The 18866-nt window shown below is 35.9% G+C and overlaps 1 protein-coding gene across 6 annotated transcripts in view; it reads right to left on the bottom strand.

The window, feature by feature from the left end:
• The window catches only part of PARG (poly(ADP-ribose) glycohydrolase), a 122773-nt gene that overhangs the window by 6182 nt on the left and 97725 nt on the right, over positions 1-18866 (bottom strand). For 5 of the 6 annotated variants that reach the window (XM_045809875.2, XM_045809874.2, XM_045809873.2 and 2 more), the window contains exon 16: positions 11982-12087. In XM_045809875.2, coding sequence (XP_045665831.1) covers positions 11982-12087 — 106 coding nt within the window. Of the gene's footprint in view, positions 1-5932; positions 7290-11981; positions 12088-18866 lie in introns of those variants that run through there. The other variant, XM_087862937.1, reaches the window with a different exon arrangement.

Genomic DNA, 18866 nt, shown 5'->3' with positions numbered 1-18866 from the left:
GGAGAATAACTTCAGTATAGTTTTGATTTTTGAGAGCATGTTAATACTCTAAATATTCAAAAAAATAAAACAATAAGAATGGGAATGGAGAGGAACCTATAATTGAAAGCAAACAAAACCAAATTAGCCTAATTTTATTTCAAAAGAATAACATAACTACACTGAAGGGAAAAGAAAAAAGGAAACGATGCAAGAAAAAAGGAACCAACCCAAGTAACTTATGAACATAACATATGACTAATATACTGTCTAGTCTTGGGCGAGGAGAAAAGAATTACAAACAAATCCCCAATTCTTTTTACTAGGTTTGCTTACCATAGTAGTTCAAGCAAAGCAATTTTGAAACTATTTTTAAATATATTTCAGGATTGAGTAAGTAAGTAAAGGTGCTAATATTGTTGGGACCTGGGGTCCTTACAGGGGGACACACAAACCTGGAATGGGGGAAGAGAAGAGTAACTGGGATGGATTGAAATAGAAGGCTCTAGTGTGTACTCATAGACTTGTAAGATACGTACATTTGTGTGTCTGTGTATGTGTGTGCATGCATTCTTAGCTTTGTCTGCTAATGTGTTTAAAAGAAGACACCCCAGCAGCAGTGAGCATTTCTAGTGCCCAGATATTGGTCTCGAATACCATTCCCCCTTTAAAGGAGCTGTATTCCTCCGGCAAATGCCTGATTCCACAGTTAGGACAGGATAGGTATAAGATAAGCCCAGGATATTTTGTTATACCAGAAAGCAAAGAAAGTGCTCAGGATACAGGAGCCAGTTTGAAGGAGACCCCACTCGTCAAATCTGGACAAGCTGGGCACCAAAATATTAAATACAGTAATAAATTACAAACCACTGAAAAAATATGAATTCTCGAGTCCACACTGATAATCTATAATAAACAGAGAAAAGGAAGGAGGGGCTCTTGCTCACAGGAGAAAGTCAAAGACTAAATGGTAAGGTGGAGGGAGAGATAGCACAGGATAATCCTCTTCTGCAACAACCATCATGGTAAAGACTGGATCAGGCAAAAATCATTAAAGGATGTCAAATCTAATGAAAATTTTGTCTTAGAATGTCTTCCCACAGATCGCTTATTAGCTTATTACTATCTACACAGTGGAGAAATCAGATAACACCTTGACTGGGTAATCAAAATTAACATTACCAATGGGGTCATACGGCCATCAACTGCCTGCCTCTAGATAATATCACCTATGCAGTGCTCTAAGAATGCATAACCTCAACCTACTTATGAGGAAACAGCAGACAAACTCAAGGAACACTGTATTCTTTAAACACGTCAATGTCCTAAAAGTGAAAAAAAAATAAATAAAGGCTATGGAAATACTCCGAATTCAAAAGGAGGCTAAAAGACATGACAACTAAAGACAATACCTGACCCTGGACCCTGTACTGGAGGAAAAAAAGGGTTATAAACGGTTTTATTAGGGCACCTGACAAACTGGAATATAGATGATAGAGTAGACAAAAATATTCTATCAATATACATTTATGAGTTTAATAATTGTTTATATAAGAGAATATTTTATTCTTAGGAAACACATACTGAAGTATCTAGGAAAAGGGGCATAATGCATATAACTTGAGCTCAAATTGTTCAGAAAAATTGTGCATATGTGTATTCATATATATACATGTCCATACACACACACACATACACACACACACAGAGTTGTTTCTTTTTCCTTTTGTAACTTTTTGTATATTTGCAATGATGTTCAAATAAAAAGTTTTTAAAAATTATGTAAGAAGGAAAATATATTTAAGTTGAAGTAGTAAATTTGATAAGGCTGAGTATCCCCCAATTTGGGAAAGAATCTAAGACATTATAATACATGTGAGATTCTAAAATACCAAAGTATTACCTAATTTCCAACTAATATTTATTGAGTATCCACAACATGTGAGGTACCATGACTAGGCCTCATTAATCTTGCAGTGTTGAAAGTAATTAATCTAAAAATAGAGGTAAGTTTTAATTAAAACTGTTCAACCAACTTATACATACATTAAAGCTTCAGTACACTCAATTTTAAAAGGTTCCTAATTAACCTAAACTACATATAAAAATGGAAAAATGAATCGTCATTTTCCTCTACCAAGAAGTACCATTTCTTACTTTTTAGTTTAAATGAAAATTTGGCTTTAAGTATTTCTTATTGAAAAAAGAGAAATCCAAAGAAAAGTCCTTTCAGTCCTTTTTCCTTCTTATATACAGAAATACTAGATCACTGGTCATTTGCCACTTACGAAAAATGAAGTATGAATAAAAACATTCAAAATTTATTTCTCTATAGAATATATTTTAAGAATGCTTCACAGGCCATCTTGTTCCTATTGGATAGGCTCTTAGAGCTAAGCTTGACACAGCTACCATAAAGAGGCTGGATCGTAATAAGAGAAACCAATTCACATTACATTTTTTATTTCACATTCATTTCTATTTGGGTACACATTGCAACATAAGCATGTGTCGGACAGGTTGGAACCGGACACAGGAGGCCTGAGTTCAGTCCTCACCCATCTGCTAGCTCTCTAGATCTATGACTTTGGCCAAGTCACTTAACTCCCTTGCCTGCATTTTTCCCAGCTATGCTATGAAGGAGTTGGATCAGATGATCCCTAAAGACTCTTTCAGAGTTTGGAATTCCATAATCCCTGCTATAATTTTTCTCCTTGCACTGGATATTAGACTATACACAAGTGAAATTTTCAGAAATATAAATTAATCTTGCCTCTACATATATCAGTAATCACTAACAAAAGATCATTTTAAACAGACTGTCTTCAGACCTCACTATCTACAACATCCCCAAGACATCTGCAAATCCAAAGAACTCAGTCTCAGGATTTAGGTGAATTCTCTTGCATCCCAAGTTAGAAGAGAATAAATCACAAATCTAATAGGGTATGTGGATTGAGTCCAAGTATGATATAAAAGCATCAAATTCTAACTTCAAGCACATTTAGGTGCCAAAATAATCACTTAAATTAACCTGCAGGGAGCTTGGTTTTAATTTTCTTTTTGGCATCAATGTTAAGCTATGAAGAAAATTCAAATAAATATAAATAACATCAAAAAACAATTCATAGTGTCCTCTTGCAATAACTGAAACAAACCAAAAATGAGTAAAATGATGGATACTCATACCACAGGTGTGGTTTGAGGCCATCAGCATGTAATTTTAGTAACAACTGCTAACACCGAGTTCTTACAGCATGCTGAATGGTTCTAGCAGTTTTAAAAGCATAAACTCAAGATTTACAAGGGTTAACTCAGTTAATCCTTACAGAAACTAAATAAGGTAAATATTAGTATTGTCTCCGTTTTAAAAATAAGGCAATATGGACACCAAAAGGTTAAATAATTTGTCTAGGGTTACAGGCCAGAAAACAGTGAAGCTGAGTTTTGAATCCTGGCAGTCTTGACTCAAGGACATGCTCCCTCACTCACTATTCTGCAAAGCTGTCATGCCAAGTCATTCTGCTCTACTCCAAGCAAACATACCTTATGCCAACCAGAAGAATTTCCTCAAGTTTTTACATTATTTAAATGCATGTTGGCAAGAAGACCCAATAGTATAGATTTGAAAGTACTACTGATGCCCTTCTAAAACACCCAAGGTGTTTCGTGAGCTCTTACACACTGGTTACCCTAAAAGCTCAAGACTTCTTGCTCACTCCTCTCAGTCAACTCTTATTCTGTAACTGGTCTTGTCCTCTGGCTACTGTTTTTAATCATCACCACCTGCAGCTGCTCCCAAACCCCCATTTTACTGAAGGCTCCATCTTTGATCTTTTTAGCTGCTTAAAAAAAAAAAAAAAAGATTTATCTATTTATTTATTTGAGAGAGAGAGAGAGAGTTGGGGGAAGGGCGGAGGGACTCTTCAAGCAGACTCCATGTTGAGCACAGAGTCCAACCTGGGACTTGATCCCACAACCCTGAGATCACAAACTGAGCCAAAACCAAGAGTGAGATGCTTAACTGACTAAGCCACCTGCTTTAAATGTACTCTCTCTTTAAGAATTCAACCATCTCTAGAATGGCAAATCCCAAACCCAGATCCAGATCTAGAACTTGTGGCCAATAAAGATTAAACAGCAAGAGTGCAGACACTGGGCTCTTGGGCATCAATGCTGGTTGGTATCCTAACACTGTTGCATGCTATCCTAGTGACCTCGGGCTAGTTAATTACCTCTCTATGCCTTGGTTATTTCACCTATAAAGATAAAAATAAAACTTACCTAATACATTGTTATGAGCTAATACATGAAAGGAAGGCACTTAGTACAATTTCTGGAACACAGAATGCACTCAACATGCTCTCAACCAACAACAACAATAATAAAAATATACTGGTTTTTGAAAAAGGGCAAATGTGAATTTTGCTTCTGATATTTACTAGCTCTCTCTCTTTGGGCAGGTTTATCAGCCTCTCTTTGAACCCTGGTTTCCTCATCTTAAAAATGTGGCTACAAACTAAAGGGTAACTATGCAAACTAAAGGAGAAAATACAGTCTTTCCTAAACCTGGCTGATCATTAGTAACCCACAGTTAAAATCTCCCAAAGCTATTTCCCAGATCCACTAACTAAATGGCATCTCCGAGGTTCTGATGACCACCATTCCACTCACTCTAGATACCTTGAATGCATTATCATGTACAAAACCCCATTCTAGGCACTGGGCCACAGAAGAGGACAATGTGGAAATGTTAAGGAACGAATATTCTTACTCAAGTGTGTAAGAGCAAGGCCGAGAAAGAAATGGAGTGTGGTGTTTTCTGACAGAAGTAAGCAAAGTGATAAGGAGCCTGTGGTAAGACAAACTGAACTGAACTGGCCCATATTGCTATTATAACCTTCCATTTTTTATTGATAGTCACCCCTTCCCCACTTCCACAAATAGACCTCCCACAAACCCCAACCAAAAGGATAGGCTAGGCCAATGATAGCATGGTAGAAAATGATTTATCAGAATGGTTCAAGTTCCCATCTTTTCTAGATCAATTGTTTTTCTGGAGTTTAACTATCTTGATTCCAAAACAGCAAAACAACCAGTACAGACATTATTTAAGTTTGATGTCAATGGGATACAAGGTATAAAGGAAAATTAATTTATAAAAAGTTTCTATAATCTCATTGGGGATGTGTCCAGTGTTGACTGACTTCCTGGCTATAATGATTTGGTCCAAGAGATGGGAAAAGTGATCTAAGTTGGTTGAATTAGAGTATTTCCATAATATTTTAATTTTTTTCATTTATAAACTTTTTAAAGAGATTTTATTTATTTATTTGAGAGAGAGAGAGGGAGTATGCATGGAAGGGCAGAGAGAGAAGCAGACTCCTCGCTGAGTGCACAGCCTGATGCGAGGCTTGATCCCAGGACCCTGGGATCATGACCTGAGCTGAAGGCAGACACTTAACCAACTGAGCCACCCAGGTACCCAACCATAAAGTTTTTAAATAAAGGAGTTCTCCTTCCCTCTAGGGTCGCTCAATTACAGTAGTATAAGCCTGGAACTATTTGGTCTCCAGCTCCTGCATCTCATCCACATTAGCCAATAATCCCCATTCGGGCTTAAGTGACTAGGTAGATTAGGGTCTTTCAAAACTAAAGAATCCTACTACAGAACTTTGCTGCAGTGTTGGCGAGTTGGAGATAGGTGGTAGGAGAGAAACGGGGATCTTTGTGGAACAGTTAACACTAGAGTGGAGTCTTAAAGGAACACAGGGAATTAGCCAGATACTAATAGGCAATTTCAGAAAAATGTGAAAAACCACAGATTAATGAAAGGCACACAGGGTTGTTGAATAAATTTGTTAAAGAGAAATTCATTGGGCATATTTTATATGCAAATCACTTTTAGGTAGTGAAAGGAGGGAATGGAGATAAAAAAGAAAATACATAGGACTACAACATCAAGATATCTTTTAATTACAGTAAACTAGCAATGGCATAATTTTCCCAAATAAGGTAACATAGTATGGAGAGGTATAAAAAATTAATATTGAAGGAAATGGAAGGAGGAATTGGCAAAAATAATAAAAGAAAGACCTTTAGAGTACCACTTAATCCCTTCACAAAGCAACCATCAAAATTAGAGGGATACAGGGTCTGATCTAGTAAGACAGAATCTAATAGACATAAAATAAGTTCTATATGTTTCAGAGACATCTGTTCATGTGCCAATATAGTATCTACAACATATGACTGTTAGACCACCAAGAGAAACTCAAAATACTCCAAAAAGTAGAAATAATACTATCTACACTCTTTGATTATAATGTAATAAAATTTAGAAATAAAAGATGAGAGAAACCATTTTATTTTTAAACCAACCATTTCAAAATGGTTTTAATTTATCTCCTAAAAATCTCATGGGTGTCTGGTGGTACACTTAGGGCAGAAGCCCACTTCACAGTCTCTACTGAGATAGGAAGAATAAAGCTGCAAAAAGAAGTTGCTTCCATCCTAACAATGAAAAAAAGCCAAATAATCCAAAAAATCATAAATTTTTCCTGAGTCTACCAGAGAGTTGCATTGTTGCAAGGCAACCAAAGTATGACAACCCCCTCCAAGAAGATACAAAACGCATAAACTATTATCTTTGAAAGAGCACAGGAGACAGAGGTGACCACCATACAAATGGATAAAAATAAATCAGCTAAAACCTTAACATAATTTTAAAAGCCAAGTGTAGACCAGGCGGTTACTTTGGAATAACCAGGAGCCCCAGAAATAAAGAGAGTTCACACTCACTGAAAAGCTTTTTTCCATAGGCCTCCACAAGGTGCTCAGAAAGATGAGGGCCAGGTAGAAGAATAGAGAGAACCCATGTGGTAGCACAGGCATGCAGGAAATGACTGGTTGCTGGTGGGGGACAGGCACCAAGTCCCTACCTCTTCCCTATGTCCCTCCTCCTACCTTCTAGCTCCTAAGGCCATTGGCAGAAAGTTGTTAGTAAATGTCTGTTGAATAAATAAATATATGAAAAATATTACCTTAACAGCTGTCAACAGAATGTACAATGAAAACAGTTCAAAATTAAATTGTTGTAAATTGCAATACTCATGTACAGTTAGGCAGCAAGCATATAAATAAATATTTAGCCTTATTGTTGATAAAAGAAACACAAGTTTAAGTTTAAATGCCCATGTTCTCTCTCCATGATTTTTTTTTTTTTAACTATCCTTCCTTCTTTCTTTCTCTTATAAGGTAGCCATAGCATCTGATGGTTCAAAGACTCTTCTTGGTAGGTTTGGTAAGACCTAGGGACAGATAAAGATGATGAGTCGAGAAAAAGTTAATATTGGCCCTGTCTTTATCTGCTCTCAAAGTGTTTTAGTTCCAACCTTCTATTATCTATTGATACTCTGAACTGGCCTCTTGATTCTTTCCTATGCATCTGCTTTATCTCCTTAATACTGGGTCATTAGCAAACATCTTTTTCTTGGTACTCTCTTCTCCAGGAGATTCACCTAGAATTTAAATGTCTCCTTCGGGGCTCCTGGGTGGCACAGCGGTTAAGCGTCTGCCTTCGGCTCAGGGCGTGATCCCGGCGTTCTGGGATCGAGCCCCACATCAGGCTCCTCCGCTATGAGCCTGCTTCTTCTTCTCCCACTCCCCCTGCTTGTGTTCCCTCTCTCGCTGGCTGTCTCTATCTCTGTTGAATAAATAAATAAAATCTTTAAAAAAAAAAAAAAAATAAATAAATAAATAAATAAATAAATAAATGTCTCCTTCATCATGTCTATGTGACTAACGAGAAAGAATGTGAGCTTGTAAAAGAGGAACTTACACTGTCCTGATGGCTGACTTTTTTTTTTAAATTGAGATATAATTGACATACAAAATTATACTAGCTTACAGGTATAGAATATGATGATTTGGCATTTGTATATATTGAGAAATGATCACCACAAAAAGTACAGTTAACACCTATCACCACACATAGTTACAAATTTTTTTCTTGTGATGACAACTTTCAAGATCTACTCTTTTAGCAACTTTCCAGTATGCAATACAGTTATTAACTATAGTCACCATGTTATACATTACATCCCCATTATTTATTCATTTTATAACTGGAAGTTTGTACATTCTGACTCCCTTCACCCATTTCACCCACCCCCACACCCCACCTCTGGAAACCTGTTCTCTATATCTATGAGCTAGTTTTTGTTTTTCTTTCTTTCTTTCTTTCTTTTTTTTAACATTCCACACATAAGTGCCTCACTCATTTCAATGCCCTCAACATCTATCCATGTTGTCAGAAAAAAAATTTTTTTGAAGATTTTATTTATTTATTTGACACAGAGAAAGACAGCCAGCGAGAGAGGGAACACAAGCAGGGGGAGTGGGACAGGAAGAAGCAGGCTCCCAGCGAAGGAGCCTGATGTGGGGCTTGATCCCAGAACACGGGGATCACACCCTGAGCCGAAGGCAGACACTTAAGGACTGCGCCACCCAGGCACCCCAGAAAATTTTTTGATAAGACTCTTTGTTACAAAAACAATATATGTTTACAACAGAAAAATACAAATTTAAAAAAATCATCAGTATCACTCACTTAGAGACAACCATAGTTAATCTTTACACATAAATGGATAAACATAGAGAATCTCAAATTTGTGATTATTTTATATTCATAATTTAATTTTTAAAATGGTTTACCATGCATATACTGTGCATTTCCCCCCATTTGGCAGTATTCCAAAAACATCCTTCCATGTTAGCAGTTGTATTTCCGCAACAGTTATAATGTCTGCATAATATTTCATTACATAGATGTACCACAATATCTTTCTTCTCAAAATCAGTATTAGTAAATAATTCCCCACTAACGGATAGATAACTACACCAATCTTTAATGATTATTCAAATTAATGAAGAGGAGGGAGTTGTCAAAAAGTCACTCTAAAGTTTAAATCTCAATAATTGAAAAAATGAACTACATAATGAAAATCTTTGAATACTATGCTTGATACTCACCAGGGGAAACAAAACTATAATCTGAGAAAAAGATTTTTATGCCGTAAGGAAAAGAAAGGAAACAAACACATTTATAAAGCTTCTCAAATTGTCCAGCACAAATGACCAAGGCTTATGGCAGACCTGGTTTTTTGGATTGATGATATGAATCTACTCATTCATTTTACTTAAAAGAAAAACAGAAAAAAAGTATCTGTCATAAGATCAATAAGCCCAGAGTGAAAAACAGGTTTCTTCAAACAAATCGAGGATGATAAAGAATTTCATAAAACCCAGAAATTCTTTCATCTATAGATTTTTAAAACACTGAAAATAATAACATGCAGTTTTTGTTTCCGAATATGAAAAAGATATGGGTGAGAAAATCTTTAGAATGAAGGAACAGAAAAGATTTTTCTAAGCATGCCACAAATATGTGAACACATAAAAATTAACGACATATGACAACAACCTAATAGGCTGAAATAAATGAAAAAGCTGAGAAAAATACCTGCAACATTGCAAATAATTAACATTCTTAATATACAAAGAGTAACAGTCAATGAAAAGTCAAAACTATTCCCAAAGAGCCAAATGGACAGAAGAGTGAAAAAGCAATTCACAAGGCAAATACAAATGGGCAATAAACATATAAAAAATGTTAAACCTCAGAGAAATTTTAAAAATTGACAAAATCTGTTGGTAAGGTTTCTTATGCAAGGAAGACAGTATAAATTGATACAGCCTTTCAGAAGGACAGTTTGCAACAAGTATCAAAATATAAAGTATGTATGTCCTTTGAGTCATTAATCTCACTCCTTCTAGGAATTAACCCTATGAAAATAATGATATATAACATATATTTATATACCGCAGTACTGCTTGTAATATAAGATAAAGAAAATAAACCAACTGTCTATAAATGGGGGAACCACTGAAATAAATTATGGTACAGAGAGGTACATACAACAGAATGCTATGTAGCTATTAAAAATGTTGACAGTACATTTACATTTGTTGGTGTTGAAAGCCATCCATGAGACTGTAGGGTTATCAAGAAGAAGAGGTTAAAACACAGACAATATGGTGTCATGTTATTAATGTCAAATGGTTACACAAATTGTTACATAGGAATGTCTTCTGAAAGGATGGTCACCAAAATGCTAACAATGAATTCTGATGATTTTTACATACTTCATAATATTTTTCTGGATTAAAAAATAATAAATGTGTCACTTTTACAAAAATAACACTCAGAAATTATGACAGACTCAATTGTTTAGTTCCCAGAGACAAGATTTTACTCATAGTTTGTCTATCAAGTCCAGCTGGTTGTTTTATGTTTGCTTTGTTTTCTTGTTACTTTAATAACTGCAGTATAACAAAGAATTTCAAAAACCCTTGGAATTTCCTGAGTGATACTGTCTTTGTTATGCTAAGGAGGTGCCTCTGGGAGGGCCCTGAGATAGCTACAAGATTGGGATTTTCAGCCACTGACCTCTGGGATTTTCAGCCACTGACCTCCAGGGAGTAGAAGGAGGGCTGAAACTGAGTTCAATGATGTGGCCAATGATTTAATCAACGATGCCTACATAATGAAGCCCCAATAAAAACTCTGGACATCAAAGGTCAGTGAAGCCTCCAAGTTGGCAAACATGCTGATGTGTGAGGACAGTGATGTGCTGTTGACACCACAGGGAGAAGGCATGGAAGCTCTGTATTCCCTCCCAGATCTCACTCACCCTCTGTATATCCTTTATAATAAAACTGTAGTAGCACCTTCTTGAGTTCTCTGAGTCATTCCAGTGAATTATCAGACTTGAAGGGGGTTGTGAGAACCTCCTAGATTGGTAGGCAATTGGTCAGAGGTATAGGTGGCCTGCGGACACCCCACCCCAGACTTGCAGCTAGAGTTTGAAGGAGGGGTGGTCTTACGGAGGACTCTGCCCTTAACCTGTGGGGTTTGTACTAACTCCGGGTAGTTAATGGCAGGATTATACTGCAGCACACCTAGCTGGCGTCAGACCAGTCAGGTTGACATAGAATAGTAACCTTCCTAAGTAATGATATAATACTATTTTCTATAACTAATACTTCTGAGAGTAAAGAAAATGTCATAATTTGGTAAATGGCCAATAGTTTTGTTGATCAGATTTTGTGATTTTTCTACCATAAGAAATGTTTATCCTTCTTGGGTACCCAAATGGCTCCTCAAAAATGTTATTCACGCAGCTCTCCCAAGCTATACTTCCACATATGTGTACCTCTACTCACTACTATCCTTCATTTGTCTATGCCTCTCTCTCATACGCTGGACTGTGAATTCCAAAGCAAGGACCACATCTTGTTCACCTCTGTATTCTCAGAGTCTACCACAGTGCCTAAAACATGGCAGATACCTCACAAGTTTGGTGAATGCATGAGTCAACAAAATAGTTCTAGGGGCGCCTGGGTGGCTCACTTGTTAAGTGACTGCCTTTGGCTCCGGTCATGATCCAAGGGTCCTGGGATCAAGCCCCGCATCGGGCTCCCTGCTCAGCAGGAAGCCTGCTTCTCCCTCTCCGACTCCCCCTGCTTGTGTTCCCTCTCTTGCTGTGTCTCTCTCTCTGTCAAATAAACAAAATCTTCAAAAAAAAAAAAAAAAAAGTTCTGTCCATCAAAATCACTTCTGCCAAGGAAGGTGCTTAATGGGGGCTTTGGTTTGAAACTTCACAGTCATTTTGTACTCTTCCATATCTCTAGTCAGCTAAATACTGTGTCTGGTAGATCAAAGAGATAAGTGACCTCTGAAGGAAAATAGTAAATAAAAATAAGAATTCCCTTAAACACGATAAGAAAAGAGAGGATGGTGTCAAATATTGTTTTTCTCTTCTCTTTGATCTTTGTGGGTCTCTTATTACAATAGAACATTAGAAATCCAAGTTTGAAGGGCTAACTTTTCTCCCTGGTCAGAATGCTATTATCCTTCTTACAACAACTTATTTACTCACCTTTTAATCTAGCATCACCACCAAAGGCACCACAGCCCCAATTTCCTGTGGCCACTGCAGAAAGATTCTCTGAAGAAACTCCAGGACGGAGAAATCCACAGTAAGCCTGCAGGATGAAAGAAACATCACAACATGTGAGTGACTAGACACTAACAGTATTTCTGACTGATGTACTAGGATCAGTAGCTATTATCAAGCTTATGTTCTCTTCCTTTCTTTCTCTTTCTTTCTTCCTTTCGGGGCCAAAGTAGAGGGAAAAGGGATTATACAAGAGAGTAAGAAATGATCAATTCTAGTATTTATTTGTTTTGATGTTAGACACATCAAAGCCTTTAAACCAATATGGGTCTCAGTTTCTTTATCTGATTCAAACAAATATGAATGGAAATATAAGAGAGATCTTAAGTACTGATAGGATCCCAATTACAAACTACCAGGAACTAAAGGAAGGAAAGGCACTTAACACATTGCTTTATTTGAAGACTTCTGATCACCATTTTTTTCCATTATGCTTCCTCTGTGCTCAGTCTCTGAATTATTGGGACTAGATTAATAACTGTGATTAGCTTTTAAATGTGCTTCCTGCCACTGAAATGCTTGATAATGAACAAACAACTATACATATAAAAGGGATTCCTATACCTGGTTATAAAATAACCTTTAAGATCCCCTCCAGCTCTAAGATTCTCTGGTTTCACAGCTCTGTTTTAAGCCAGAATATTTTAAAATTCGGTAGTCACCTGAGAAAAATACAATATATCCTGAGGACGCTGGCTAAGTATTAATTAGAGGAACAGCTAATTTTATATATGAGAAGACTGCAGTTTAAGGTCCCAGAGTTTGTTTTCCATTCTTTGCTGTCAGCCCAGTTGGTTTTTCTGCCTCCTAAGGGTTCTTAGTTTTCTGAAACTATCAGACTATATTAAAAAGTTTAATATAATAGCAAAGCAAATCTCTCCTGGTACCAAACAAAGCCTAAAATACAGCTTATGTATAATAGTAAATAAACTAAAAAGAATGATGTGTGACAAATGTTCCCAGAGAAAAACCAAGGATAAAGAAAGATGCTTCTATGAAACCCACACATAGAATATAGTAAATTGCTCTCTGAAGTTTCCACAAAGGTATAAAAATTTATTTTACACACTGTCTGGATAGATTAACAAGGCTATTCCTTCCACCCCCTCCTAGGCTGTAAATCCTGACAGATATTAATTATAAGTTGGTACCAGACCATTATTCAACACTGTGGTACAGAGCTTACACTAGAACTCACAAATTACCTGTGTAATCAGATGCATGGAGCTTCTGAAAATCTCTTTCAGATCAAAAATATCAAAGAGCTCAATTTTTTTTGAGCAGGTTCTTAAAAGATACAGAGTCTCTGTCTTTCTGCCAACAAGGGGAGAACAAACTCGGTCAGAATAGACATAACTTTGCCACTTGGTTTGCTGTCAAATTCTCCTTAACAGGCCTGGATGAAGAAGATGATTTCTTAGCCTCCTGTTGGGGCTGCCTCTCTTTTATACTGTCAGAATGGCTTTAGTCTCTTCCTACTGCCATCTCTATACCTGGGCTGACTCATATTTAATGAGCAAACATAGCTTGGTGAAACTAGAGCCTAACAACAGAGAATTTGAAATATTTATATTATTAGGAGACAAAACTAACATAAAGTGCTAACCAACTGTATTAAAAAACAAAACAAAAATCCTCCACAAATACATTGAAAAATGGCCATAACAAAAAACAGACTATAAAACTGACATTAACCTGCATTTGGTGTTTTGATCGAAACAAATCAAAACTTTAAAAAAGTTAACCAGAAATTAAATGATATAAAACTACAAAAGTAATTAGGTATAAAGAATAACTGTTTATAATGATTAAATACAAAATTCTTTTATTCTGTTTAAACCAAGCATTTCTATAGTCAGAAATAAGATACAGGCAGCAAGCTCCTCTGAGTCCCCTTTAGACAGACAACGTATGCTTCTCCCTTCTGCAGTAAGAAGAGCGATCCCTCAAATGCTAGAGACCAGAGCAGGGTCACTAATCAGGGAATCATTTCCTTTTACAACAGTAATGAGACCCTTTATTAACAAATAAAGATCAGATGAGGATAGAGACCTCAAAAGCGCTGCCAAGTTCTTACTTCATAGGGAAAGGTACTAGGAGTTCTCAAGAGCTCCACGCTGGCAACAAATACATTTTTTTTTCCACACCCACAGCTAGATAGCACTTGAGATTAATCAGAGCAGTAAGAATAAAAAGAAAGCCAGCTCGAACTCTACAGTCACATCCTGACATGATATTCACCAATGACAGAGCTATTTATTTTTACTAATAAACAACTTTAAAGAGAAAAAGACGAAGCAGCCACATCTTAGGACAGTAAGTAGAGGATACCAGTGAACACTTATATCTCAGAATGAATTTTGATGGGAAGGGAAGAAGAAAGGGAAGATAAAGGTAATTTTGGAGTCTTGAAGGTTCCAAAGGAGAGATTTAAAAAGCAAGAGACAGGAAGAAAACACTGGTATCTAGAGTTAAAAACTAGAGCCCAGCTGGGAAGTGGTGACATAAAGACAGAAATGTAGGCTGGAAAAAAGTGAAAAATAAAACAAAGAAAACAGTTGTAAAAATCTACAGGCCTAGAACTGGACCCGGGAAATAGACGGTACTCAGGGGAATAGTTGGTCACAAACACCCAGGCACAGACATACATGAACACATGCACACTGAAATAAGAACTCAGGCTTCAACATAAGTTTAGCAGGCCCAAGTAGATATAATTTAACTATGTCTTTCATTTTAATGTAAACACATTATATTGTTTGCTAGATTAATAATTTAACAATTATTGTTCTTAAAGAGTTGCTTATTTGAAGATAACCTACCACCACTCGTCTAACTTAAACACAGTTGGTACCAATATTGATTTCCTGAGATCTTAGAATTAAAAACAATCATAATATAAAAAAATCCTTAAGACTCTTTTGGAAAATGGGCACCTGGGTGGCTCAGTCAGTTGACTGGCCAGCTCTTGATTTCAGCTCAGGTCATGATTTCAGGGTCCTGGGATCTAGCCCTTGGTAGGGCTACACACTCAGCAGGGGGTCTGCTTGAGGATTTCCTTCCTCTGTCCCTCCCCCAATGCTCTCTAAAATAAATAAATGTTTTTAAAAAAGAATCTTTTGGAAGAGAATAAAATAACATGAATCAAGTCTTAAAATATCCTTAGAGGGGCACCTGGCTGGCTCAGTTGATACAGCATGTGACTCTTGATCTCAGGGTTAAACCCGAGTTCAAGCCCCACGTTGGGCGTGGAGCCTACTTAAAAAAAAATATTATCCTTAGATTAATAACAATTTTGCAAATTTCTTATGTGATTAAATAACAAAGAGGTTTATTACTACATTATGTATAATGAGAGATACTTAGGACCACCTAATTGTTCAAAAATAGTAGTTTAATCATAGTACGCCAATCCAACCAGTTTTATGGACATTAAGCATACTATTATGAAGATATTAGAAAGTATGAAAAACATTTACAATATATTGTTAAGTAGGTAAAATACAAAGTTATAGGTAACTTTTGAACACATTTTTATGAAACTAAATATTCATGTGGAAAGACCTATAAAAATAAAAACTATTTGAAAGGTAGGATCACGAACGACTTTTTTCTCTTTAAAATAATTGAAACATTAGTAAATTGATTTTGCTTTAAAATGCTATATAAAATGAAAGAATTATGCAGACCTTAGTTTCCTCGTGTGTGAAATCAAAGATTGGATTAGGTATATCTATTGCTATTCTGAATCTATATATTAAGAGACTGAAGGAAAAATTCACTAAAAATGACACGTTTTGGGCTAATATTCCTGAAAAGTAAAGAGATACATATAGGTGACACTTGAACAAGATGGGTTTGAACTGGGTGGTCCACTTATATGCAGGGTTTTTTTCGATAAATATAGCATAGTACTGTAAATGTATTTTTCTCTTCCTTATGCTTTTCTTAATAACATTTTCTTTAGCTTACTTTAACAATACAGTATATAATACATATAACATACAAACTATGTGTTAATCAACTGTTTATGTTTCAGTAAGGCTTCCAGTCAATAGGAGGCTATTAATAGTTAAGTTCTGGGGGAGTTCAAAGTTATACGTAGATTTTTGACCGTGCAGAGGGTTGGCATCCCTAATCTCCAAGTTGTTCAAGCTCAACTGTAATTTAAGAAAATATAAATGATCAGATATTGAACTCCTCCTCCATTCTAACACTCTCCCAACTAACTGAGCAATATCAGCTACCCTACATGTTGAACTCCTTAGAAATACCAGCAGCTAGTATTGAATGGTTTTGTTAATCAAGCTCTGGTTTAATAACCATGTCTTTCCAAATTTGTTGATGGGTAATACCAAAAAAATGAAGAAATCAATTTAAAAGGGTAAATGGTGGTATTCCTGTTGGGGTGGTCAGTTTGCTTTATTCAACTTCTGATCCAGAAGCCTCTATAAAATATATTCATTACTTAATCTTAGTTGAATGAGCCTAACATGGCTAAATACAACTTTTCACAGATGATTTCTTTCTTCCGTTGCTGAGCCATTTGCAACTTTTGCAAGCTGGAGTCATAAATCTTTCCAACTACAAGGATAATTCTCCTCTAGAATGTCACCCAGCTGATCTCTCATAGGATTAAACATTGCTTCACAATACCAGTTAGATAAAAGGAGACAGATTCTTCCTTTTAAAAACCAACTCTGTTTGCAGGTCACTATGTGGGTCCAATAGGACAGGTGGAGCCTTGATGGAGCAGACTGTTTCCAGAGGGGATAAAACACTTTGTGGGATTGCTCTTTCAATTATTATCTGAAGACTAATACCTAAAAGTAGCAAACAAGCCCCTAGAGTTCAGAGATCCACACTGAATTCTGATGGTGAAAACTGGTCTTATGCTCTATTACTTCCTAGAAAAAAATGAGTTTTTCTATTCCTACTCACTTTCTCTGTGGCATAAAAGAGTAGAATTGTATAAGTCATCTCTAAAGCATTTTAATATATAGACTTCTGCTTTAAGCCTACGTTTACAAAACAGTGAGACGTAAATATTTAACTTAAATTCTCTCCAAGTTGTGCTGTCAGTTTATGTAAAACTCCCTGTCGCTGTACTAAAATTCATACTCTATTTTAATAGGTAAATGTAACCAATAAATGACGGAATGCTTTTATTTAGAAGGCCCAAAGTTATTTGGATTAGTTCTCTAAGTTGTCAATGACATTTAACAAAATCATTTATTGCTTTCTTCTTTTTCAATGAAAGAATTAGAAAACTAATTCTCAGCTAAAGATCAAATGTTTTAGAATTTAGCAGTGAAGGAAAGAATATATATTTATCAAGTACCTTCCCATGGTGCCAGGCCATAAACCAGGTACTTTCTCAATGTTAGCCCATGTGCTGATGGGCTACTCTACACCTGTGGTATTTCCTTGTCTTATGGGAATTTAATAAATAGCCTGGGGGAAAGCCCTCAAATTTCCTTTAAAAAGTTTATCAAACAAAAAAGGATATTAAGAAAAGCAATCACTGGAGACTTGCTCACAGTACAGGATTATAATTAAAGGAGAAGAGGTAACCAAAGCCTATATGTTTATAGGAGACTGTTAAGAATATGCAGGGAACATTCTTAATGATTTAAGACTGTAAAAAGTCTGGAAAGACAGACCTAGTTATAGTAATATCACTATGTGGGAGAAGTTACATTTTTAAAAAGTAATTTGAAGTCAGGGGAACCTGGATTCAAGTCCTGACTTCTTCACTGCCCATCTGTGTGACATGGGGTAAGTTATTTAACTTCCTGATTTAACTTCATGATCTCCAAACTGGAGACAAGAAGACTATCTACATCTCCCTGGGTGGTTCTGATTAAATTAGACATTGCATTTAAAGTGCTAGGTAGAGTGCCTAGCATATCATAAGCAATCATTTAATGTTAGCTCTTCTTTTACTATTGTTACTTACATAATTAAAAAAAACTCCTATCTGCACTTGACAGAAAAGAATCTCTTATGAACTATAAATTAGATTTAATTGCATATTAACATAAATGATGGCTGGCTGAAACAGAGAAGGACATAACTATCAATCCATCTGCTTCATATGGTTTCATCTATTCCATACTTGAATCAACACTGGACTTACCGGGCTTTATCTAGCACTTAAAGAATATTTGGGAAATACCTATAAATTCATAACATTTTAAGTGATTTAAGATAATGTATATATAAAATGTTTATCTTAAAAAACTGTGTCAGTAATACCTAAGAAGTTTAATGAATCACCAACTAATGCATCCAACAAATATTTTTGAGAAGTTTTCATAAGCAAGGCAGTGTGCTTGGCACTGACTGACTTGAATGAAATAAAGCTTCATCTGTTGTTATTTAAAGACTCATTCTTTCTGTATAAAGTGTGTTTCCTAAGGACTCTACATTCTACAAATAAATGTTTTCCAATCCTTACAACCTATTTACATGTACCAAGGTTTCACACCTTTAAAATTTCTGGTGTCTTTGAGGGTAGGTAAACTGAGGTTAGTGCTGTATCAGTAAATGTAGAGAACATCAATAGACTATGGGCAGTTTAAAAAAGAAAAGATTTATTTATGCCCAGGGTTATCATTTAAAAAGATCATATTTGCAGATAATTTCTAAAATGGAATGATCTAGCTCCTACAGAAAAGTATTTATGGGAATATAAATTTTATCCATAAGAAAAAGAAGCTTTAAATTTGTGTTACCGTATGATTATGATTAAACACATTTCCTTTTCATATAATTTTCCCCAAACTACCTACTGCTTATACAAAT

Source organism: Ursus americanus, chromosome 6 (genome assembly GCF_024610735.1).
Source record: "Ursus americanus isolate L20-20 chromosome 6, mUrsAme1.1.p, whole genome shotgun sequence".
In the NCBI taxonomy this organism is placed as follows: domain Eukaryota; kingdom Metazoa; phylum Chordata; class Mammalia; order Carnivora; family Ursidae; genus Ursus; species Ursus americanus.
The sequence above is the reverse complement of the archived record's forward strand: the minus strand, read 5'-3'. Positions and strand labels throughout refer to the sequence as shown.